This window comes from Pipistrellus kuhlii, unplaced genomic scaffold (genome assembly GCF_014108245.1).
Source record: "Pipistrellus kuhlii isolate mPipKuh1 unplaced genomic scaffold, mPipKuh1.p scaffold_m20_p_35, whole genome shotgun sequence".
Lineage (NCBI taxonomy): Eukaryota > Metazoa > Chordata > Mammalia > Chiroptera > Vespertilionidae > Pipistrellus > Pipistrellus kuhlii.
In genome coordinates this window covers 1857625-1884242 of record NW_023425535.1, presented here as the reverse complement: position 1 = coordinate 1884242, position 26618 = coordinate 1857625, and the positions used below count along the sequence as shown (strand labels likewise).

At 40.4% G+C, this 26618-nt stretch overlaps 1 protein-coding gene across 7 annotated transcripts in view; it reads right to left on the bottom strand.

Annotated features, from left to right (window-relative positions):
- Window positions 1-26618, bottom strand: part of ERCC6 (ERCC excision repair 6, chromatin remodeling factor) — a 75121-nt gene that overhangs the window by 21705 nt on the left and 26798 nt on the right. For 6 of the 7 annotated variants that reach the window (XM_045570683.1, XM_045570684.1, XM_036461206.2 and 3 more), the window contains 2 exons: window positions 22065-22223; window positions 13852-13987 (listed from right to left, as the gene is read on the bottom strand). In XM_045570683.1, the coding sequence (XP_045426639.1) occupies window positions 13852-13987; window positions 22065-22223 (295 nt within the window). The remainder of the gene's footprint in view (window positions 1-13851; window positions 13988-22064; window positions 22224-26618) is intronic. The other variant, XM_036461210.2, reaches the window with a different exon arrangement.

Below are 26618 nucleotides of genomic sequence, written 5' to 3'. Positions count from 1 at the left end.
TCTAAAAAGTCAACCCAAGAACACACAGACGCGGATACACAGCATGAGAATTGGCAAAGCGGTGTCACCGCAGATGCAAAGAACACCAGATGCTAGAGGACACCAGATGCCAGAGAACACAGATGCCAGAGAACACCAGATGCTAGAGAACACCAGATACCAGAGAACACGTTGCGCGCAGAGGATGAACTGTTGACTGTGCCACTGGACTGCTCTGAACCCCACTTCCAACCCCAGTTCCAGACTCATTAGAGGAGAGACTAGACTGTCTGGTAGCGGGCAAAACTTGAGGGCACCTTTCTCTCAGATGTGCTTGCAGCAAGTACCGAAGGACACTGAGGAACACTGAGACTCAGGAACCTCATAAGGCGGGGCTGACAGGAAGCCAAGGCTGTAGGCTCCACCCTGAAACTCCGCCCATCCAAGCTGAGCACAGAGGCTTTTGCAATTTCCCAAGTCTAGTCGAATAAGGCTGTTTCCTAGCATAGACACAGCTGATCCTCACAACCGATTGGCCTGGAGGTCAACTCCTCCCACTGATACCAACAACAATCAAGACTTAACTACAACAAGGCTGTACACACAGTCCACAAAGGGATGCACCAAGAGTGTCCACCTCAGGTAATCGGGAGGCTGACCCACTGAACCATATAGGACACCTTAGCACACAAAAGCCACCCTACCAACTCAGGGAAGCAGCGAAAATGCCAAAACAAGGAAACAGATCACAAATAAAAAAAATGGAGGATATAGAATTCAAAACCACAGTTTTAAGGTTTTTCAAGAATTTCCTAGAAAAGGCTGATAAATGAGATCTATGAGGATATGAAAAAGGGATCAACTAGAAATAAAGAATACATTGTCTGAAATAAAAAAATATTATACAGAGTCCTAAAAACAGAATGGAAGGTTGTAAGAATCAAGTCAAAGATTTGGAACACAAAGAGCCAGAGGACACTCCTCCACAGAAGCAAGAAGACAAGAAAATCCAGAAAGTTGAAGATAGTGTAAGAAACCTCTGGGACAACTTCAAGCAAACCAACATCAGAATTATGGGGGTCCCAGAAGAAGAGAGAGAGCAAGATACCAAAAACATATTGGAAGAAATAGTGACAGAAAACTTCACCACCTGGTAAAAGAATTAGACAAGTCCAGGAAGCGCACAGAACACCAAACAAAAGGATCCAAAGAGGACCACACCAAGACACATCATAATTAAAATTCCAAGAGCAAAAGACAAAGATAGAATATTAAAAGCAGCAAGAGAAAAGCAGGTAGTTACCTATAAAGGAGCACCCATATGATTGTCAGCTGATTTCTCAACAGAAACATGCAGGCCAGACAGGAATGGCAAGAAATATTCAAGGTGATGAATAGCAAGAATCTACAGTCAAAAATACTCTACCCAGAAAAGCTATCACTCAGAATTGAAGGACAGATAAAGAGCTTCACTAATAAAAAAAAAAAAAAGCTAAAGGAGTTCATCATGCCAAACCAGAATTATATGAATTGCTGAAGGGAGTTCTTTAGGAAGAGGAAGATCAAGATAAAAATTATGAACAACAAATACGCAACTATCAACAAGTGAATCTAAAAACCAAGGGAATTAAAAAATCTGATGAACAATATTAACTGGTGAATATAATAGAATCAGAGGTATGGAAGGGGAGTGAACTGACGATTCTCAGGGAAAAGGGGAGTGGGGGGGTGCGGGAAGAGACTGAACATAAACTGTGCACCTATGGATGAGGACAATGGGGGGTGGGGAAAGGGCAGAGGATAGGGTGGGAACCTGGTGGAGGGGAGCAAGGGCGGGGGGGGGGGGGGGGATGACAAGAGTGGTCATTAGATGACAAGAGTGGTCGAGGCCGTGTGTCCAATTTTGATCAAGAAGCTCTTCAAGCTCTTTTGGTGCAAAATCCTCAAATTACCCAACAAGAGCTTGCGACAACTTTGAATTGTTCACAAAAAACAATTTCCAATCAATTGCGTGCACTTGGCAAAGTCCAAACGTTTGGAAAATGGGTTCCTCATGAGTTGACCGACAACAGCCGTAATCAAAGAGTCACAATTTGCAGTTCGCTCCTCTCTCGTCAAAACCGTTTGCCGTTTTTAGAGCAAATTGTTACCGGAGATGAAGAATGGGTGCTGTATGTTAATTTGAAAAGGCGGCCTCAATGGTTGGACAAAAACAAGGCTCCGCAGCCCACGCCAAAACCTGACTTGCATGCGAAAAAAGTGATGTTGTGTGTTTGGTGGAATTTTAAAGGAATTCTTCATTATGAACTTTTACCATCTAACCAATCCATTACAAGTGCAGTGTATAGTGCCCAATTGGAAAGGTTAGCCCAAGCTTTAAGAGAAAAAGAACCCACGCTGATTAATTGGACGGGCGTAATTCTTCACCATGATAACGCACGACCGCACACTGCAAGAATCACTGCTGAAAAACTGCGCCAGTTGGAATGGGAAGTTCTCCCTCAACCTGCATATTATCCTGATATTGCCCCTTCCGATTACCATTTGTTTCGTTCTTTGCAAAACTTTCTTCTTGGAAAAAAATTTAATAATGAAGAATGCCTCAAAAATGCATTGACCGAATTTTTTGCATCAAAATCACAAGAATTTTACAACAGAGGGATTAAAATGCTTCCTGAGCGTTGGGCATAAGTAGTAGAAAACAACGGCAACTATATTGTTGATTAAATTTTGTTGTATTGTTTAAATAAATTCGATTTTAAAAAGTATTAGAAAACGACATTAATTATTACTAGACCTAATATGAACAATAAAGATTTATTTAAAAAAATAATAATATAAAGCTAGCAAAATTCTGTTTTCAAAACTGACATACACATTAGAGATTCATTACTTGATAAATAAAATTTTGCAACATAAGAATAGATAAATATCAGGAAACGTAATTCAATAATTCATGTAAACACAATCATATAAATTTTTACAACTTTAACATCTTAAAAATTGATATTATATTAATAAACTAGGCTTAGAATATTTTTAATTAGAGTACAAAAGGATATAACAAGGGCCAAAATATTTATGAAATAAAAATAAAGAGGAGGAAAACAAACAAACAAACAAACAAACAACCTTCCAGCAAAGGGCCAGACAGCTTCACAGGGGAATTTTATCAAACATTCAAAGAACTAAAACCTATCCTCCTCAGACTATTCCAAAAAATTCAAGAGGAAGGCACACTTTAAAGCTTTTTCAATGAAGCCAGCATTACCCTAATCCCAAAACCAGATAACGACAATACAAAGAAAGAGAATTACAGGCCAGTATCTCTGATGAACACAGATGCTAAAAATCCTCAACAAAATTCTAGCATATCAATCCAGCATTACATTAGAAAGATCATACACCATGACCAAGTGGGATTTATTCCAGGGATGCAAGGCTGGTACAATATCTGCAAATCAATAAACATGATACATCACATAAACAAACTGAGAGAGAAAAATCACATAATCTATCAATTGATGGAGAAAAAGCATTTGAGAAAATCCAAAACCCTTTCCTGATAAAAATAAATAAATAAATAAATAAATAAATAAATAAATAAATAAATAAATAAATAAAAATAAAAAAACCCTCTCAAAGTGGAAATAGAGGGATTAAACCTCAATATAATAAAACTAGAGGGCCAGTGCACGGAATTGTGCACCAGTGGGGTCCCTCAGCCTGACCTGTGCCCTCTCGCATTCAAGGACTCCTCTGTGGATGTTGGACTGCCGGTTTTGGCCCCATCCTCACAGCCAGGCCAAGGGACCCCACTGTGCACAAATCCATGCACCAGGCCTCCAGTATGCATATAAGATCTTTGGTTAATCTCCTTCCACCCTCCCCTTCACCCCCTTCCCTCTGAGATTCATCAGTCTGTTTCCATGCTGTGTGTTGAGCATCTGCCCACTGGTGGCCAGTGTGCATCACAACTATAATCAATCTTTTAGGCAGATTAGATAGATAGATATAGATATAGATATAGATATAGATATAGATATAGATATAGATATAGAGATATAGATCCTTATAAGACAAATCTACCACCAACATCATAATTAATGGGCAAAAACTAAAACCATTCCCCCTAAGAACAGGGACAAAACAGGATGCTCACTCTCACCACTCCTGTTCAACATAGTAATGGAAGTGCTAGCCACAGTGATCAGACAAGAAGAAGAAATAAAAGACATCCAAATTGGAAAAGAACTAAAACTGTCATTATTCACAGATGATATGACATTGTACATAGAAAACCCTAAAGACTCCATAAAAAAAACTACTAGATTTAATAAATTAATTTGGCAATGTAGCATGATACAAAATTAACACCCAGAAATATATGGCTTTTTTATACACCACTAATGAACTCACAGAAAGAGAAACCAACAAACAAAAAGTCCCACTTATCATTGCAACAAAACAAAAAAAGATACCTAGGAATAAGCTTAACTAAGGAGGTAAAAGACTTGTACTCAGAAAACTATAGGACATTAAAAAAAGAGATAGAGGAAGACAAGCAAATGGAAGAATATCCCATGTTCATGGATTGGTAGAAACAACATCATTAAAATGCCCATACTACCCAAAGCAATCTAGATTTAATGCAGTCCCAATTAAAATACCAATGGCATATTCACAGACCTCCAAAAAATCATATGAAATAAAAAATAAAAAAGACCCCGAATAGCTGCAGCAATCCCGAGAAAGAAGAACAAAGTTGGAGAGATCACAATACCAGATGTCAAGTTGTATTACAAAGCCACTGTTCTCAAAACTGCCTGGCACTGGCACAAGAACAGACATATAGACCAATGAAATAGAACAGAGAACCCAGAAATCAATCTAAGACATTATGCTCAATTAATATTTGACAAAGGAGGCAAGAATACACAATGGAGTAAAGACAGTCTCTTCAATAAATGCTATTGGGCCCTAATTGGTTTGGCTCAGTGGATAGTGTCGGCCTGAGGACTCAGGGGTCCCAGGTTCGATTCCAGTCCAGGGCATGTACCTTGGTTGCAGGCACATCCCCAGTAGGGAGTGTGCAGGAGGTAGCTGATCAATGTTTCTCTCTCACCGATGTTTCTGACTCTCTATCCCTCTCCCTTCCTCTCTGTAAAAAATCAATAAAACATATTTTTAAAAAATAAATGGTGTTGGGAAAATTGAATAGATACATGCAAAAAAATGAAACTACACTACCAACTTACACCATACACAGAAATAAATTCAAAATGGATAAAGTACTTAAACATAAGACAGGAAACCATAAAAATCTTAGAAGAATCGATAGGCAGCAAAATAGCAGACATTTATCAATACAGCTCCTAAGACAATGGGAACTAAGGATAAACAAATGGGACTACATCCAAATAAAAAGCCTCTGCACAGCAAAAGAAATCACCAATAAAACAACAAGAAAGCCCACTTCATGGGAGAACATATTTGCCAATGTTATATCTGATCAGGGCCTAATCTACAAAATGTATAGGAAACTCATACATCTTAACAAAAGGAAGATAAGCAATCCAATCAAAAAATGGGCAAAGGACTTAAGACAGACACTTTCGAAAGTGGATATACAGAAGGCCAACACACGTGAAAAGATGCTCAAAGTCACTAATCATCTGAGAGATGCAAATAAAAACGACAATGAGATACCATCTCACACCTGTGAGAATGACTATGACAAATGCTGGCAAGGATGGGGAGAAAAGGGAACCCTCGTGCACTGCTGGTGGGAATGCAGACTGGTGCAGCCACTGTGGAGAACAGTATGGAGTTTCCTCAAAAAACTAAAAATGGAGCTGCCTTATGGCCCAGTAATGCCACTTCTAGGAATATATCCTAAGAAATCAGAAACACCAATTAGGAAGGATATATGTACTCCTATGATCAAAGCAAAACAATAGCTAAGATTTGGAAACAGCCTAAATACCCATCAGCAGATGAGTGGATTAAAAAACTCTGATACACCTACACAATGAAATACTATACTGCTGTATCCATTCGCAACAGCATGGATGGAACTGGAGGGCAATATGCTAAGTGAAATAAGCCACTCAGAGGAAGATAAATATCACATGATCTCACTCATTTGTGGATACGATGAACACCATAAACTGATGAACAAAAATAGACCAGAGACATAAGAGCATCAAACAGACCGTCCAACTTCAGAGGGAAGAGGGGGAGGGCAATAAGAGATAAACCAAAGGACTTGTACACATGCATATAAGCATAACCAATGATCACAGGCACCCAATGATCACAGGCACTAGGGGGGGTGAAGGCATGTGCCCGGGGGTGGAAGTGGCCAGGGAGAGGTCAATGGGGGGAAAAGGAGACATATGTAATACTATATGTAATACTTTAAACAATAAAGAATTTAAAAAAGAATAAAGAGGAGGAAATTGTCTTCTCATCTGTCACAATAAACTTAATATTTCCGAGCCAATAACACTGCTTTAGAGAATAACTATAACACCTGTGCCTATTAAAGGTTCGGCAGGTGAGAGCAATTACATTATGACTGGTATTTTGCCATCTTCCTATTCACAATTTTCAGTGCCTACACAATACTACATTAAAGGCCACCCTGACTCAACCATTTCCTGACTTCCTACTTACGATGAATGCAGCAGTAAACACCACCGGCTACACCACTACTCTGCGGGCACCGCCACCAGCAGCTGTCCAAAGATGCAGCGTTCCCCCTCGAGCACCACAGCCCGCCTCCAGGACTTCTAGAAGCAGTGATGGTTTCAACAGTTCTTCCACCTCTAGATTTCCCACGAACATTCTTGCTGCTAGAAGTATGAAGCAGGTTGGGCATGAGACAGACGATAGATAACAGATAGATAGATAGATAGATAGATAGATAGATAGATAGATAGCAAATGAAGACCTGGACTGTTCCAGGCGCATTTCACTCCAGGCACAATGCTGTGTGCGCACACAGAGAGAAAGGAGATGAAGACAACCACAACTGCTTAGGGCCTGAAATACCCCAGAAGTTAAGTCACTGATACCATTTCCACTGGGTCATGGCCCAGCCCTGCAAATGTGGACCCTGCGATCCCGACGCTCTGGACAGAGCGTTACACAAATGAGATTCCAACCTCTCAAATATGTACCCCTGGTACCATATTTAGTATCCTTTTTATGTTTAAGGATTAAAGTTTATCTTTCAAATTCTGTAATGTTAGCTATAACTGTATAATGAGTAAGGATTAAGAAGGCGCTTTTAAAAAAAGAATATGTAAAATTTTTAAATGCCCCCACTGAAAAGATAACCTCCACACACAATGGCTACTGGTAAAAATGCATCCAAGACCATCTGCTTTCACCTGATTCAATCACAGGATTCTGTAACTGCTAAGACTGGAGTTTCAATAATGGTGAATTGTTGAATATTACGGATGTCTCCTTCCAAATACTTAAGACAAATTATCTCGGGCGGTTTCAAATTAAAAGCTTGTAAAATATGTAACCTCGCTCCTAGTTTTTGCAATTAATAGGGTACGTCTGCAATTAGCCTGACTTACTGAACGCAGTGCTGCTGTCATTAAAAGATGTCTGTGCGAGAGCTGCTGTTATTACGGAGGCTCAGGAGACCAATCGCTCCTAGAGGGCAAACAGTGGACTGGTAGGAAACAAGAGCCATAAATCACACTGTCAGGCGCCAAGAGCGGAGGGGAGCACCGGCACATGAAGGCCATTCACGGCAAGCACAGCATGGCAGCTTCCCAGGCAGGATTTACTGCACCTGTAATTAATTAAAATTTCCTTCAAGCTAAATCTTTAATAAACAAGGATTTGTGCTGACAATGAAGAAAAAATGGCTCCAGCAACATAATTTTACAATACACCTCACAGAACAAGCATAGCATCTTTCATTCCTTGTATCAGGTGAGCATACCATCGGAAGTTAATAGGAATTACATCACTTTGCGTAGTAATTTGTGTACTTGGAATGGGTCTGAAATATTTAGGATGCTGGAGGCACCGCGTGGCCCTTTTCTTTTATTTGTTACGGTTTCACGCTCTTCCAGCTTTTAAAAAGCCAAGTTTTTTTTCTATAATGTTTCAGAAAACAGGACTTTTAAGAGCACACGATAACAGTTTTATCAGATGCCCATGTTTTCTGTGGTTTGTCCTTTCATCACACGTTGTAGTTCTCAAAAAGAATTTTATCATCCTACTTCACTGTTTCCATCTGGGGCCAAATGTCTGGACACGCGGAAAGGTCTATCCGTGAAGGACCATAAACATTTTTTATGTGTTTCTATGGAATCATCAGATTCCAGAATGTATTTTCTTCCTCAACAACTAAGATAGAGACCTACAATATTTTGATTCTAGTAGTAAAAATTCCCCAAGTAAATGTAAGCTTTGCACGTGCCATTTCACAGGAATCACACTGGGTTCATAGAGGCTAAGTGACTTCCCCAAGATCACTAAGTGATCAAATGACAGATCCAAGATTCAAACCCTGGTCTGGTAATTGGCAGGATCTATGCTTTACACCTTTAAGCCATTGTATTTCTCACTCTTTTTAAATATATATATATATATTTCAGAGAGGAAGAGAGAGGGAAAGAGAGATAGAAACATCAACGATGAGAGAAAATCATTGATTGGCTGCCTCCCACACACCCACCACTGGGAATCAAGCCTGCAACCCAGGCACGTGCCATGGACCAGAATCGAACCTGGGACCCTTCAGTCCACAGGCTAACGCTCCATCCACTGAGCCAAACCAGCTAGGGCTATTTCTCATTCTTAAGCCTCTAAATGCCATGAATTGATCAAAATAAGATAAAACCCTTTGAATTATCTAAAATGTTCCACAGAATTACTATATCCTACATAGAAGCATAAGATGAGACATGTGACAACTGTTTCAGAATTTAAGCAAGAAACTTCTCGTTATACATCTTTAAACAAACTGAAAGAAAACTCCTTAATAATAAGTGTTTCAAAAGTGTTAAAGATAACCGCCACCTACTGTGAGTTATGGCAGCAGTTATCACAAAACTACCTTTTTAAATTATCTTTTCATATATTTTCTTTCCCCAATAAAACAGTTAGCTTTTCAAGGCCAGTTAAAATCATATATCCATTTTGGGAAGCCGTTACAGTATCAAAAACATGGAACATCATGTTTATAATTATACAACAATCAATACTAATTTGTCTATATTAGGAAAAAGGGAGCACAAAACATGAGAAAGGGAAATTTTTACTCATATTAAATAAGATTTTAACTGACCATTGAAGGAGATTCAAAAGACTAGAAATGACTTTATCTGGTTGGACCATTTGGTTGAATATATTAGTCACACTTTTTTTTTTTTTTTTTTTTTTTTTTTTTTTGCATGGTAGCTGAGTTTTTATTTGCTATCAAAGAGAATATGAACAAAGATAATAGAGCATTGTGATAGACGTGGGAAGCTAACAGGCTATTTAGAGAAGAAGTAAAATAGATGCACCCCATTTAGAAATTGTTTGTTCATTTAAATATGTTCTCTAAATGCAAAACTTTCAAAACTTTATGTCATACCAGCTACAACAAATCAACATGAAAACTAGAGGCCCAGTGCATGAAATTTGTGTGTGTGTGGGGGGGGGGGGGTGTCCCTCAGCCTGACCTACACCCTCTCTAATCTGCGACCCCTCAGGGGATGTCCAGCAGTCAGACATCCCTCTCACGGTCTGGGACTGCTGGCTCCTAACCACTCGTCTGCCTGCCAGCCTGATTACCCCCTAACCACTCCCCTGCCAACCTGATTGATGCATAATTGCTCCCCTGCCAGAGTAATCGCCCCCAACTGCCCTCCCCTGCTGGCCTGATTGCTCCCAACTGCCCTCCCTTGCCAGCCTGATCACCCACAACTGCCCTCCCCTACCATGACCTGCCTCCTCCACTGGGCCCTGCCTCTGTTGTGCCATCTTTTTTTTTTTTTTTTTTTTTTTTTTAATATATATATATTTTATTGATTTTTTACAGAGAGGAAGGGAGAGAGATAGAGAGCTAGAAATGTCGATGAGAGAGAAATATCGACCAGCCGCCTCCTGCACACCCCCTACCGGATGTGCCTGCAACCAACGTACATGCCCCTGACCGGAACCGAACCTGGGACCCCTCAGTCCGCAGACCAATGCTCTACCACTGAGCCAAACTGGCTTCGGCTGTTGTGCCATCTTGTAATGGCTATCTTGTGATGGCTATCTTGTGGTGGCCATCTTATGACGATATTAGGGTGTGATGCATGAGGGCGTGATGAGATAAAGATAAATCTATTTGAATAATAAACAGAATAATTCTGGCATGATTACTCTTTTAAGTAATCTCTTCTCTTTCCTATTCTCCCCACCCTGAATGTCCATATGCCAAAGCACCACTGTTACATTTAGACAGGACAAGTAGAGGGCACAGAAAGCTGGAGAAAACGAACCTTAGCCAATAAGGATAGAAAGGAGGGCAGACAATAGATGCAGGGTAAGAAGTTAAACCAGCAAAATATTTAAAATAAGGTTAAGAAACATAAATTCTATTGCAATTGAGCGCACTTCTAAACCAATAGGCGTTCATGGGATGGCAAAGATCTGTACATACAAGTATGAAAAGACAGAGCAGAGGGATCAAACACCACTAGGGTACCTGAATCCAAAAGCCAGAGTTCTGATCTTGGCAGTGTTACTAATAGGCCTGGGTAAGGACTTAACACATTTTTTATGTATCATCACAAATAGCAAAATGATATTAGCATTCAAAATAAATGATTGTGAGGGGTATAGCTCAGGGGAAGAGCATTTGACTGCAAAATAAATGATTGTGTTTCTAAGTCAAGAGTATGGTTTGAAAGAGAACATCATTTTGATCTTTCGCTTGACAGCTTACATCTTTAGAGATCTGAGTTTTGTTTTTAAAGAAACCTGAAGTGATCTGCTTTCCTACATAATCTCTAGGAGACAGATAGATAGATAGTTAGATGATAGATAGATAGATAGATAGATAGATTTAAAAATAGATTTAAAATATATATTTAAATATATTTTATTGATTTTTACAGAGAGGAAGGGAGAAGGAAAGAGAGTTAGAAACATCAAATAGAAAGAAACATCCATCAACTGTCTTCTGCACACCCCCTACTGGGGATCGAGCCTGCAACCAAGGTACATGCCCTTGACCAGAACTGAACCCAGGACCCTTCAGTCCGCAGGCTGTCACTCTATCCACTGAGCCAAACCAATTAGGGCAGATCTGAGATATTTTGTAACAGAGAAGGAACTGTAGAGTTAAAGGTCAGAATAAAACCACAAGTCTACTGCTTTTCCTTAAAGTTTAGAAAGGAAGTTAAAGTTAAAGTCCTTGGTGAACTGTAAAACACTGAGAAAATTATGAACAATCACATAACGGCATGTGTCAGTGTACGCAAAACAACCTCGGAAGCTAAAATCACTATAAACGGAAGTGAAGTATCTGTCCTTAAGCTTTTGCCCTCTGAACAAGTTAAGGAAGCAAGCCTTACCAAGAAACACTGATCAATGTCAATGCTACTTTCATTAATGAGTCAATGTATTTCATTTACATGCAGGGAGTTCTTCAGATTATGCTATCTAATAAAATAGTAATATGCAAATTGACCATCACTCCAACACACAAGATGACTTCCCCTATGTGGTCAAAGATCCTGCCGCCATGTGGACACAAGATGGTCGCCACAAGATGGCCAGCAGGGGGAGGGCAGTTGGGGGGACCCAGGCCTGCAGGGGAGAGCAGTTGGAGGAACCAGGCCTTCAGGGGAGGGCTGCTGGGGGAGAGGGGGGAACACTAGGCCTGCAGGGAAGGACAGTTGGGTGTTACCCGGCCTGGAAGGGAGGGCAGTTAGGGGTGACCAGGCCTGCAGGGGAGGGCAGTTAGGGGCAATCAGGCTGGCAGGGAAACAGGCATCAATCAGGCTGTCAGGAGAGTGGTTAAAGGGTGATCAGGCTGACAGGCTGAAGCGGTTAGGGGCAATCAGGAAGGCAGGCAGGTGAGCAGCTGGGAGCCAGCAGTCCTGGATTGTGGGAGGGATGTCCCAGATTGGAGAGGGTGCAGGCTGGGCTGAGGGACACCCCCCCATGCATGGATTTCGTGCACCAGGCCTCTAGTAATTACAGAAGATACATAGGTGAGCCGTGATCCAGGTGAAGGTGTGAAATATATACACTTCACTAGCCCAAAGAAAAGCATAAAGATGGACATATAAAAATGTTGCCTTTTAAAGACAAACATCAACTAATGGATCTTTCTACAGAATTTTGCAAAACAAAACATTAAGAGATGTCAATAGACAATGGAAGTGAAAAAAGAATACCCAGGTTTACAAGGATGGTGACAGGATGGTTATAATTTATTTTGATTAGAAAAACAATAGAAACTGTTATTTTTGCCCTGGTGGGTATGATTCAGTGGTTAGAGCATCAACCCTCTAACCAAAGGGCTGAAGATTTAATTCCCATTCAAGGAATCAATTACAGGGTTGCCAACCATGGTAGGGGTATGTGTGTGGGAGGCAACCAATAGATGTCTCTCTCACATCAATCTTTCTCTTCCTCCCTTCTACTCTCTCTAGAAATCAATGGAAAAATATCCTCAGGTGAGGATTTAAAAAAACACCAAAAAAAAAGACAAAACTGTTATTTCCATGCTGCTAAAATATACTTTTTTAAATCACAGCATTATATTTTAACTCAGTTTGTATTCTATTTATCATCTAAAATTCAAGGCAAAGTCAATCGGTTTTAACAACAGCTAGTACACATAAGATTGCATCTCACCAACCTTGAGCTACCAAACTATGGATAGTACTAATTCCCTTCATCAAAAGTTCTGCTTACTCATAATCACAAACAAGTTAGGAATTTAGGAGAAAGGAGTACTGGCAAAATCACAGAAACCCTGGGTCTAGTGGCTCATGTGTGTCTCCCTCAGAAAGGCTAACATTCACCAGCTCTGTCATGGTCCCTGAGAGCTCACTCAAGAGCTCTGACACTCAGGGAAGAAAGAACTCGGAATAAACTGCCACTTCCCGTCAATTAAACAACCTGTGAACCCACAGTGAAAACCTGTAATTATTATTTATTCCGCAAATGCTTATGGGCATTGAGATACAAAAATGTGGAACACACAGTCCCTGCTCTACGCAACTTACAGTCTAGATGGTGAGACAGATAATAATAAAAAAAGCATAACACAACACATCTATGCTACCCCTAGGAATACAGATAAACCTCCTTTTAGATAATGTGGTTAAAATTAGGAATAAGTGAGGAAACACACTATCAAAATACAGTGATTATAATTATATGACAATCAAGGATTCAAAAAACAAAAAACTTAAAAGCAACAATGAAACTATAAAATTCTCAAAATGGCTTTTATTCATTGAAAACATGTTTTAAACGCATATTAACAAATGCTTTTGCCAATTAAGTTATTATGACCTTTTGTACCCATCTTCCTAAAACCGTTTGAAGCCACCAATACTCCCACCCCGCCAGGGGACTGCTTGTGAGCCTGCCTTCCGGTCCCCTCGTGCTCCCAAGCTGAGCCTGTCTGTGCCCAGCAGGACAACCAACCTGTCTCATCACCACTAGGGGCTGGAATAAGCCTACATTCACAACTGTTTTCACAATACACAGCTCAAATTAAATTAGTGACAATTTAACTGCATGAAGAGAAACACACTTGATATCCATGGGTCAAAGAAAACAAGTATGCAAATGGAAGCCTTTAAGACAAAACAAACAAAAGGTGTGAAGTGCAGGTGTTACCTTTCTGTGGGTGTAGGAGCCGGTTTCGTGCAGAACTGCCACTCTGAACGGAGGCCACCATGTGTGAAATTCCTTCACCCACTGATGCATCACTGTCGTAGGGCAGACAATGATTGTCGGACCCAACCCCTCAAACCTGCACCAAAATGTCCGAGAAGAAAATACAACAATAAATGACAGCACAAGGATGATCAACTGCCAAAAAATAAAAAAGAAACAAAAAGAAAATTAAAAAAAAAAAAAGGAAAATCCTAGCTATGGAAATTTGATATGTCCTATAAAGAAAAAGTTGCTAAGGTTAAAACCTCTTCAGTGAAACCCCCACCATCCCACTTATCAATTGGTGAATGCAGGTATTAAGAGAAAACACTAGCCGAAACCGGTTTGGGTCAGTGGTAGAGCGTCGGTCTGCGGACTGAAAGGTCCCAGGTTCGATTCCAGTCAGGGGCATTACCTTGGTTGTGGGCACATCCCCAGTGCAGGGTGTGCAAGAGGCAGCTGGTCAGTGTTTCTCTCTCATCCACGTTTCTAGCTCTCTATCCCTCTCTCCTCCTCTCTGTAAAAAATCAATAAAATATATATTTTTTTTAAATAAAGAGAGAGAAAACACTAGCTAACACATTGAAAGATAACATCTATGCTCAAAGGTTGAGCATCGACCTATGAATCAGGAGGTCACAGTCGATTCCTGGTCATGGCACATGCCCAAGTTGTAGGCTTGATCCCCAGTGGAGGGTGTGCAGGAGGCAGCCAATCAATGATTCTCTCTCACCATGATGTTTCTCTCTCCCTCTCCCTTCCTCACTGAAATCAATACTTTTTTTTTTAAAAGATAACATTTAAAGTAAAAGTCATGTAATAAAAATACTTTTCTCTCATCTATTCCAGATTAATGAAAAGATTATACAATGTATCTTAAACTAAGGGAACACAGGAGTGCCTTCCATTTGTTTGACCCTTTATAGTTTACCACAAGTTTTCACCCACAGAATTCCAACCAGCCTCACAGCCCTGGAAATAAGTAGGACGGAAATGCTTGGTGTTCAGAGCCCAGAGGCTGGCGTGCCAAGGGCACGTGGTCACCAGGAGAGGGGCAATGCCTAGAAGTCAGTTTTCCACATGCTGCTCGCTTCCCAGGTGATACATTCCTGAAGGAGCATCATGGTGCCGTCGCTAGCGGTAAGAGCAGGCCATCAGGCACAAGTGCCTGTTCTTGTGGAAACAACTGAGTGGAAGCAAGAGCCGTCCCAACAGCCCCCGTCCACCCAGCGGTCCCAAAGAAGCATCTGTCCCCAGCGTGGAAAGGGAGCCTCTTTTTCCTCTTTATTTCCTCTTGCTACTTGCACACCCACAAATAAAGGAAGGGTTGACTAAACTAGGGGTGTCGAACTCAATCAGAGAAGGGGCCAAAATCTAAAATCCAGCCTAAATCGCAGGCCGAATGGTTTACTGAACAGTCATAAACTGTCATTGTGATGGAAACGCAGCGGAGTGCAGTGATGACAGCGTGGTGCGGGCCATATTGCAAGGCCTGGCGGGACGGATTTGGCCCGCGGGCCTTGTGTTTGACACATGTGGACTAAACCATCTGTTCTTCAATGCAGCACACGTCAGTGGTTAGCGCTGCCTGGGTCTGAATCCCAGCTCTGGGCACACTAATTCTGTGATCTTGGGCATATTGCTTAATCTCTCTGAACCTCAGTCTCCCATCTTAAAGTGGGAATAACAGTACTGATCATATGGTTCATGTAAAGATTGAACCAGTCAATATCTGTAAAGTGCTTACAGTCAATATTGTACCACACAGTAAAACTGTGAGTGCTTGTTAAAGAAAATGGAATATCATGTAACCATTAATATTCTTTCTGAAGAATATTTTAAAATCTGGAAAAATGTTCATAGTAAATCTTATAAAAAAAAGACTTACACACAGGTAGCTGATAGAAGGGGTGTGACCACTATCCCAGCATGCCTTTGCCCTAGCTCCTGCCTAACGGAACCAGTGCTTGCAGCATCCACACTTCCTTCCAGAGGTGTGCCTGCGGACTCAGCGCTGTCCGGCTGAGTGAAGAAGGGAGAAGGAGGGGTCCCAATTCCTCTCAGATTGTCAGCACACACCACTCCCCTGGCAATGCTCACCAATCCACTGAGAGGCTGGGAACACTGGCTCACCCAGTGATGGTAGTCTCCCCTTATTTGTGGTTTCACCTTCTGCATTTTCAGTCCAAAAATGTTAAATGGAAAAGTCCAGAAATAAACAATTCTAAAGTTTTAGACTGTTCTGAGCAGCCTGACTGTGATAAAATCCCACATCCGGCTTCAGCTGCGCATCACCCCTTCAGCCAGCGTACCTGCGCTGTAGCCACTTCCACCCATGAGTCACTGAGCGGCCATCGGGCTCTCTCACTGACTGTCATGGTACCACAGTGCTTGTGTTCATCACCCTCATAGCGGCCGCGCTATGGCACCCTGCCCACACCACTCACCTTCTGTCCTCCTCAGGTACACCACCCACCCCACACCATCACAAGAAAAGAGAGTGGGAACAGTAAAAGACGACCTTTTGAGAGGTCACATTCACACACCTTTACCGTAGTACATTGTTATCATTACTTTATTTTGTTACTAGTTACTATTGTTCATTGCTTACTGCGCCCAATTTATAAATTACACTTTATCATAGGTGTGAATGCACAGGGGTCAGGTCTTCACTGGGACCTTGGAACACACCGTGTGGGTGAGGTGCTGCCCCTTCTCAACTGGGGGCGTTTCCTGTCGGTCTCCTGCTGCCTGTGCACAGGAACCAGCCCAATGGCCACGGGCAGCTGGGCTACAGTGCAAATCGTATGGCCACAAGGAGAAGTGTGAGCACCCGGGTCCCTGAGGCCATCCCAGCCCACTGCCCGGCTGTGTCACTGCCACTCCTACAGTCTTCCCCGCAGGGACAGCACACCTCCTGGGAGAGTGTAACCTGTCTGGAAACCCGGCTTTATTTCCTTACAGTCACAAGATGCTGATGCGCTGTGAACCACAGGCAGCTGAGTCCACCCTCCTGCCCCCCTTCCCTCCTGTGACAGCAGAACCGTGTCCCTTCTCTCAGCGGACACAGCCGCTGGGCCTTGCTGTGAGCCCGGGCCCCACCACAGCCACCGCCCACTGCTGGCTGCTTCACCTCAGTCCTGCAGGGAGCTGGTGCTAGCAAGGGCAGAAGTGAATATGAAGCCACCTGCCTGTGCATCACACTGCTGACGCTCAGTTCTGGCCACTATCATCTGACCCAGTTACTGTGTGAACTAGCATGATCAGTTCAAAAAAGCAAAATCTGAATGCTTCATCCCTTTGCTTAGAAAAGCCTTTTAATGTCTGCCTGTTGTTCTAGGTACAGTTTAAACACCTCATCTGGTCTATGAGACCATGAGGATCTATCTGAGCTCTGCTCCCCTCATCAGCCTCACCTTTCATGGCCCCACCCCAACATTTGCCCCGAGACTCAGCACTCCACCTGCCCGGACTGTCTTCAGTTCCCACAAAGAGCACAGCCTGGGCCCTCTCACTCTTTGCCTCGCCCCTTCCCATCCTTTCATCTTCGCCACTGTCTGTTTGTCCCGCAGACCCCAGCTGCCTCCGTAGCTTGTCCTGTCCTTCCTCTCCAGAAGGCTAAGGACCCTCCCTCGGTGCAGCACACTTATGAGAACCCGTACTACCCAACCCAATCACAGCACCACATTCCTAAGCGCCTTTCTTCAAACTATCTCAATGCCTAAGCCATGGGAAGGAATTAATGAATACTGGCTTTATTAAATAAAAATATTTTTAAAGGTTGGCAGAAAATATATTGAAATGTTAAAAGAGATAATTTCTGAGTTGGGAGATCATATATAATTTTTATTTTCTTGCTATAGCTCAATAAATGATACCTGAACTTGAAAAAATTATAAATCAGAGTAAATCACACAGTGCTTGGAATAATAAAAACAATATTGTGCGAAACTGAAAAAAACCTTGTAGTTCTAATAGAAAAACAAGCCATAACCTCACTCTATACTCCAAGGTGACAGAGTTTCCCCTGCTTCTAAACCCTTCCAACCTGCAGCCTCTGTCCTGCCTGCCCTCTGCTCTGCTCAAAGGCTGGGGCCACAGAGGTCAGAGGCTGCAATCGATTCTGGCACTTCCCGCAGAATTCCCCCAACATCTCTGCTCCTCACTGAGACAGGTCCTGGGAGAGTGTGCCTCTGCCCTGGCCCCTTCCAAGACAATATTCCTTTCTAAAAGGATTAAATGCGCCAGCTTATCTCCTCCAAGGGGAACAAGCGTTATCATCAATATGTACTTAGCAGGGATTAGGAAACAACCATTCAATTCTGTCTAAAATAGTTTAAAACAAATTCACTTTCAAATAAGCATAAATACACACATATGGAGTTTTTATTAGGTTCTACAGCAGTTTTTCTCTTTCTGCAAACTGCTACAATGATGACTCACATTTTGTCATTTAAGGACAATATTACTTTCTGGCTGAACATCTGTGTGGATTATTACGCCCTTCAATTTCTGTCATTCTTCCTTTACTTAAAGACTACGGAGGTTTACAGGCTGAGTGGACAGCTAGGAGCAATGCCATCCCTGTTCCTGAACCATTCACAGTCATACCTACTACCCTACCCTTTCCAGCCCTCAACACTGGTGAGATGACCACCAGAAGTGCCAAATATCCTAGGCCAGTGGTCGGCAAACTCATTAGTCAACAGAGCCAAATATCAACAGGACAACGATTGACATTTCTTTTGAGAGCCAAAATTTTTAAACTTAAAACTTCTTCTAACACCACTTCTTCAAAATAGACTCGCCTGGCCATGGTATTCTGTGGAAGAGCCACACTCAGGGGCCAGAGAGCCAAATGTGGCTCGAGAGCCACAGTTTGCCGACCACTGTGCTGGAGGATTAGCATCAATTACCAAACTGGCTACAGCTCCTTTCATCCTTGATTACCATTGATTACCTCACAAATTTAAGACAAGCCAATAGTGCCAGGGTCAAATATGTCAACCTGCAGGATGGAAATCTGCTATTCACAGCCCAGAACTTACCAGAAAATCAAAACGTTTACTTCTGAAAGTGTATTACTTTTTCAAGCCATTTATTTGTAATTAGAAGTTTACTAAATGATAGTTAAGACTTTAAAATATTACCTGAAGTTTGAAAGATAATTTCTTTCTTCTCCATCATAAAATTTGAGGTGTGTCTATCATAATATGAATGGCAAAGTGAAAGTAAGGTAGTACGCGTATTAGGAACTGGGAACACAGTGACCAGTATAGACTTTTATTAACCACATCATATGTTTCTTCCCTCTTAAAAACAAACACACTGAAACCGGTTTGGCTCAGTGGTAGAGCGTCGATCTGCGGACTGAAAGGTCCCAGGTTCGATTCCGGTCAAGGGCATGTACCTTGGTTGCGGGCATATCCCCGGTAGGGGGTGTGCAAGAGGCAACTGGTCGATGTTTCTCTCTCATTGAGGTTTCCAGCTCTCTATCTCTCTCCCTTCCTCTCTGTAAAAAATCAATAAAATATATTAAAAAAACAAACAAACAAAACCAAACAAACACAAATACATTAAAATAAACCACCCAAAACATCTCCACGAAGTTTTGCTATCACAGAGACTCTCACTATTTTAGCGATCACGGGCCTTAAAATCACAACACTAAGACCACCTCAAGTGAGGCCCACACTGCACAGCCCGTTTCTAAACCGCCTGCACAGCTTGGAGGACCGGGGGGGATGTGCGCAGCCGACAAAGCAAGGCCGGCTCACAGCACCTGACAGCCCCGTTTCATTCGAGCTTCATCTGACTATTCATCTGACTCTTCCTTCAGGACATGCACACCGAGGAAAACAAAAATCCACTCCGTGTCAGAGGAGGACATGTTATAGAGCTGGACATAGGTTCTCTGGCACACGGGAGTGGGGGCCCTCAGTGCACCTCTGTTCGTACAGAGCCTCGTGGTTCTGATGACATACACCCGCATTCTGGGAAGCACTCGTACCGATACTATTTCAGTGAGGACGGTCTGGGCTATAGTCCAACACGTCACACGATTTCATTATGGAAAGAGGATATGCGCTTCGATAGCTAATTGATTACAGCTGTTCTCATCATTAGCCCTGACTTCCCTCCCACAATTGTCACTGCTCGGGAGGCATGTTTTAATTTTTAGATCAAAATTACACTGCAGGGATGACTTTAGGTTTCCTAGGCCCAGAGGACTAGGTTCCATACAGGTTTCATGATAACAGAAAAGGAAAGGAGGAAAGACACGGGAAATAAGAAAATCCCAGAAATCATTTAAGGAAAGAAAGACAGTCCTAGAAAATACCTAGTTATCAAACAACCACAACAACAAAGCCCAAGTGGAGTTACAGAGCCAAGCCCCCCTAAGAGCCATTTAGAACAGAGAAGGCTTTTTCACAAATCTAAACTAATGGCAGTCCTAGAAAAGAAAACATTAAATTCAACTCTGACTTCTCCCTGGCTGGAATGTCTTCACTTCTTTCTAGGCAAAATGTACAGAATTCCAATATTTGAAGAAAAACCTCTTCTTCCTTGTAATAACAACAAAATATTTAGTATTTTAAAATCGCCAAGAGATTTTCCCTTTCCCACATTTACATAAATATTTCTAAATTAATAAGACAGTAAGAGATAAAAACAAAGCACTAAACTCTGAAGGTAACGAGTTCTTCCCTCAGTAGCCTATGGCTTGTATTTGGCTCTCTGCTGTACACTGCGAGGAATGGAGGAGGGCACAGCACAGGGACCCTCTGCAGTTGTGACTTCAGACACACTGATACGATTTTAAAGGTGTCTCCAAGTCATATCTAGAGAGTGCCTGAAGTTTCCACCACATAACCATCAGGAAAATAGCTTGCTTTTACTCCTTAGATAAGCCTATTGAAATCTAAGAAGCTCTCAGTATTATGCAAAGTGAAATAAGCCAGTCTGAGAAAGACAAGTATCACATGATCTCACTTATGTAGAATCTAATGAATAAAATAAACTGAGGGACAAAATAGTTCCAGAGACACAGAAGCTTAGAAAAGACTGATGAATCTCAGAGGGAAGGTGAGTGAGGATGGGAAGTGATCAACCAAAGAGCTTGTATGAATATCCGTGGACACAGATAATAGGGTGGGGAAGGCCTGGGGGGTAGGGGAGGCAGGGAGGTGGGCTAGAAGGGGTTAATGGAGGGGAAGAGAGGGCATAAGTAATACTTGCAATAATAAAGATTTTAAAAAATAATAAGCTCTCAGATTAACTGGCTTCAAGAATAACCCACATAATTTACTTAGCATTATTTTTCCTAATACTAAACTATACAAAGTGAATTTACAGCTTAAATATGGAAACAGGCACCAAACTGATTTTAAAATAAAGTATCTCAGTCCTGACATATCAAACTAACACTTTAAAATTCTTATTCTTTCCGAGTACTAAAGCTTTAATGGTTTATTTAAATTCCTAAAGAAAATAAAGATTAAAATCTAAACACAGTTTTCTATCATTTTAGCATTTCACATAGTCACTTAGGCTGTGGCCTTAGCATTTCTATAAAAACTTAGAAGAGGGGGTAGAAAGCATAGTGAGCAGACAAGTAATATCATTTTAAGAAATCGCTGTCTATAAATGCTCTCATGCATACTGACTGTAAAAGAAATTCGTGAGAATGACTTTTCCAAAGCCCAACTTTCCCCATGAATAGACTTTTGTACTTACTGTAATGCTTACCTGGTCTCCTGCCAAAACAAATATTTTAATATAAAATTTAATAAATGGAACTAAAAGTATCATGTCTAATTTAAAATTCCATATTGTGTAAACTATTGATATTAACATAATTGAGTTTGTAAACAATCCATTTGTAGCAGCTAACCTTAGACAACTGTATTGACCCAAAATATCTAGTGGGGCTCATCTGCAAAATGAAGCTTCAATGCCTAGAATTCATTAAAAGTGTTACATGTTTAATTTCTCCTGCCCTACAGCTCCATTGTCTCGTAAAAATTTTCCTTTGATCTCCCCCACTAAAAGAATTAAAGGAATATTGTAATTGAAATGTCATCAATAATTCACAAGACCCTCCTCCACAGCAATACATCTGATAAAATATTAATTGAGCTCCACAGACTGACAGTCTGCAGAGGAGCACTTGCCTGTAATTTGAACCACGAGTTCTGATCTTGCTGTAGCTCAGACCTGCCAAGAAGGCAATTATCTGGATGGTCTTGCCCAATCCCATTTCGTCTCCCAGAATTCCTCCTGCCTGCTGGCAGTGCAATTCCCACAGCCACCTAACACCTGTCTGCTGGTACCTACAACAACAAACACCAACAAGAAAAAGAAAATGGCAAATGGTGGATAATACAGATCATAACACAAAGTACTCATGAATTAATCATTTCACTAAGTTCTAGTACCAGTTAGAGAAACATGCCGGATGTGTGTTTTACATAAGTATTATATTTATAAGGTCATACATTTTTTATTATCTAGGCCTAAAATCACAAATTTTCCTTTACTGAACATTAACACATTTCTAATTAAACTGATAGATGGTGTAATTGGGGACTATTTTCTTTCCTTTACAACATTAAAAATAGCTTGGTAGAATAACATAAGCTCATTATCTTTTTCAGTATCTTCCTGGAGGGAGAAATCTCAAATATTTTTAGTTTTTAAATTTTCAATAATTTTCTATTAACAACAAGCATGAACAGCATCAAAAAGCAGGCCACAGATTACCAATTTACAGCATATATTATTGAAAAGTCACTGGTAATCATATTTCTTTTGTTGTTATTAATCCTCACCTGAAGATATTTTGTTTAATGATTTTTAGAGAGAGTGGAAGGGAGGGGGAGAGACAGAGAGAGAGAGAAACATCGATGTGAGAGAGGCACACTGATTGGTCGGGATGGAGCCTGTCACCAAGGTACATGCCCTTGACCAGAATCGAACCTGATACCCTTCAGTCGATGGGTAGACGCTCTATCTATTGAGCAAAATTGACTAGGTCCATATTTTCCTTTTATAAGAAAATTTAAATTAAATTTTAAGATGATAAACAAGACTGAATGATAGGGTTCCTCACAAAATTAATACATAACAAATGATTCTGTCATATTATTAGCATATGCAAAAAAAAATTTTTTTTTAAATCAACAATAGCCCTGGCCGGTTTGGCTCAGTATATAGAACGTCAGCCTGTGGACTGAGGGGTCCTGGGTTCGATTCTGGCCAAGGGGACATGCCCTGGGTTGCAGGCTTGGTCCCATGCAGGAGGCAGCCAATCAATGATTCTCTCTCATCATTTCTCTCCGTTTCTCTCCCTCTCTCCCTCTCCCTCTCCCTCTCCCTCTCCTTTCCTCTCTGAAATCAATAAAGATATATTTAAATAAATAAATAACTTATTTGACACTGCTAATTTAAAAAAAAATCAACAATACAAAAAACCTTTTTAATATTTTAAAGCAGAACTTGATTCAGGGACTTTTTCATAGATACAAAAACATCGGAGCTCTTGAAATTTTAAATAAAGAGTACAGGTCAAAGGTAATAATAGCACAGTCCCCTCTAAACAAAAAAAAACAAAAAAAGAAAGAAAAATGTTGGTATTTTCCTTTCTCAATGGTATATTTATTTAATCTATAATCTAAAAATAAAGTTTAAAAAAGGGAGAATGCAAAAAGAACTTTTAAGAGTTAACATCATGGAACAGTATAAAGATTACATGGCAAATTAAAAAAAAAAATCTAAAACAAAGCAAAACCTAAGTTAAAGACAATGAAATCCAAAGGATTTTTTTTTTTCAGGAAAATATCAAGAATAAGGAGCTTCCCACCTTAAAATAATTTTATTTTACTGCCCAAATGTATTTGGTACATGGTATGTCTACCTAAAATCTCATTAACTACAGTCCTTATTGAACTAGCTTTACTTACTAGTCTTCTTTCATGTCATAATTAACTTTCCCCAGTATTTTGCAAGTCTATTCCAAAAGTTTGACTTCAGCTGTTGCCATTATTATCTATCACATTAGGAAAGCTTAGAATGAGAATTTTGCTGCTTACTAGGTTTGCTAATCATAATATACAATTTGAATATGCACCCTGGGAAAAAAGGATTAAAAATCAAAACATATTAAAAAGTGCACTATGAATAAAAGATCATTTAATTTGGGAAGAAGGACAAGTTCTACTAGCAAGTGGTATGCAATCAGAGAATATGGCAACTACCCAGGGAGGCAGCAGGCCAGGTGGCTGGAGAGAGCCTCAAACCCCCTGCAGGGAAACTGCCTGCCCGTTTTACAGTCAGGAAAGGAAGGCACACAGAGGTTAAGTAACTTGCCAAAGGTCACACTGTTAGAAAAAAATGAGCAAGGCAGAACTGAAATCCAGAACCTCTGATTCCTATCACTTTGGAGATAATCCTGACCAGCAGTTCTCAAGGAGGGGTTACTCTGCTTTGTAGGGGCCAGCTGGCACTACCTAGAGGCAACTGTCCTTGTTCTCTAGTGATGAAAGCATGAGATGCTGGTCAACATCCTACAACACAAAGGAACAGTCTCTACAACAGTTATTCGGCCCAAAACATCATTGTGCTAAAGAGAAATCCAGATCCAGAATAAAAGCTGGCTGTGAACTGGCTATAATACACTGATCCCAGCTTTGGAAAAGGATGTATTCAAAAACTCAAATACAGAATTAACCCTTTGTTTGTGGTTTCACTTTCTAACAGTTTCAATTACTTACAGTAAATCACAGTCAAAAAATACTAAAGAAAAATCCCAGAAATAAACGTAAGTTTTAAGTTTGCACACCATTCTGAGTAGCATGCTGAAATCTCAAGTCTTCCCTCTTTGTCCCGCTGGGCCGTAAGTCACCCCTTTGTCCAGCATTGCCCCCACTGCACATGCTCCCTGCCTGCTAGTCACTTAATAGCTCTTAGTTATCACATCCACTGTTGAGATATTACAGTGCTTGTGCTCAAGTAACCCTTATTTTACTTAAAAATGGCCCAACCACGAGAATGGTGCTGGCAATTCAGACTATGTATGCCAAAGAGAAGTGAAAAGAAAAGTTTGGTGCTATCCACAGTTTTAGGCATCGATTGGAAGTCATTAGGGAAAGTTAAAGATTTTTACCAATTACTGTACCATAGTAAAGAAATTATTATACTCTGCTTCTCCCATGAGACTAAAACTTCACAAAATTATTGCACATAATTGGTATATTTTGGCATTGTCACACTAATCCAAGATTGCATTAACTAGTGTAGCTAAAAGTAAGGTCAAAAGGGTGAAGCTTGCCATTCGATTGCTAAATTATACAGATGAATGCATTTGCTGGGCAAACTTTCAAAACAGAATTTTTAAAGTTAAACATGATCTTACAGAAAATACCACTTAAATGGGTAACTGTACCTTCTGACTCCCTTGTGTACAATTCTCTATTAATCTAATTCCACAGAGTGCAGTAAATACAGGAAAAATACATATCTATAGTTTAAAATTAAATTGCCTTACCTAAAATATAATCATAAAATAAAAATGGAGGTTATCAATCATATTACTTTTTCATATAGCAGAAGAAAAGGAACAGAAGTTTTATAATATTTGTGAAGTATATAAAAACCCTGTTTTTAAGAGATAAAAAACAAAAACAAAACACTTCCAGAGATGTGCAATTAAGATAAATTAAAAAAACAAACAAATGTGCAGAAACCGGTTTGGCTCAGTGGTAGAGCGTCGGTCTGAAGACTGAAAGGTCCCAGGTTCGATTCCATTAAGGGGCATATACATTGGTTGCAGACACATCCCCAGTAGGGGGCGTGCAGGAGGCAGCTGGTCGATGTTTCTCTCTCATTGACGTTTCTAGCTCTCTATCTCTCTCCCTTCCTCTCTGTAAAAAATTAATAAAATATATTTAAAAACAAACAAACAAACAAAAGAAACAACAAATGTGCTAACATTAACTACAATAAAGTTAATAGTCATAACAGTCAATACAATAAATCATATACATTCTTAGTAAGTGAAGTTTGGTTATTTACTGTGAAATTTTTTTGCTAGAAAACTTCACATTTATTTTTTAAAAATGCAGATTCAACTTGAGCCTTGAGGATATTTGCCAAATGACTATATGTATAGAAGTATCTTCTTTGATAAATTACCTTAATCTGTCATTTGGCCCATTACATAGTAATTAATCGCTTCAGAGAAGATGAAAAGAGTTGCCAATAAGCATCTTTATTTACCTTTCCATAGTTAATTTTCATTTTGGGGAAGCAATAAACAAAGTTGCCACCTCTCCAAGCTATAAAATCTATGAAATTTACTAGATTCAGATTTTAATTTCTTTGCAGTTTTTCTGTCTAGTTATGGCAACCCAACCAAGACACTTCAGCACATCTTTAGGATTCGGCTTTTCTAAATGTTTAGTGAGATAAATAATTCTTCCTGTACTTGTTTTCTCCCCCACACTCCAAGAAAAATTAAAACTATAAAAACTCTTTGAGATGAAATATAAAAAGCATGCTATTTTTAAATAGACATCTTGCAGAAGTTTAAAGCATGGCTGACAGGTAAATCTATTAAGATTAAACATAACCATTTCAAATAAGTTTGCATCCCGCACCCAACTACCAACTGATGATGAGAGACAGAAAGAAGCTATTTAATGGTTTAACTTCCTCTATGTATCTAAGAA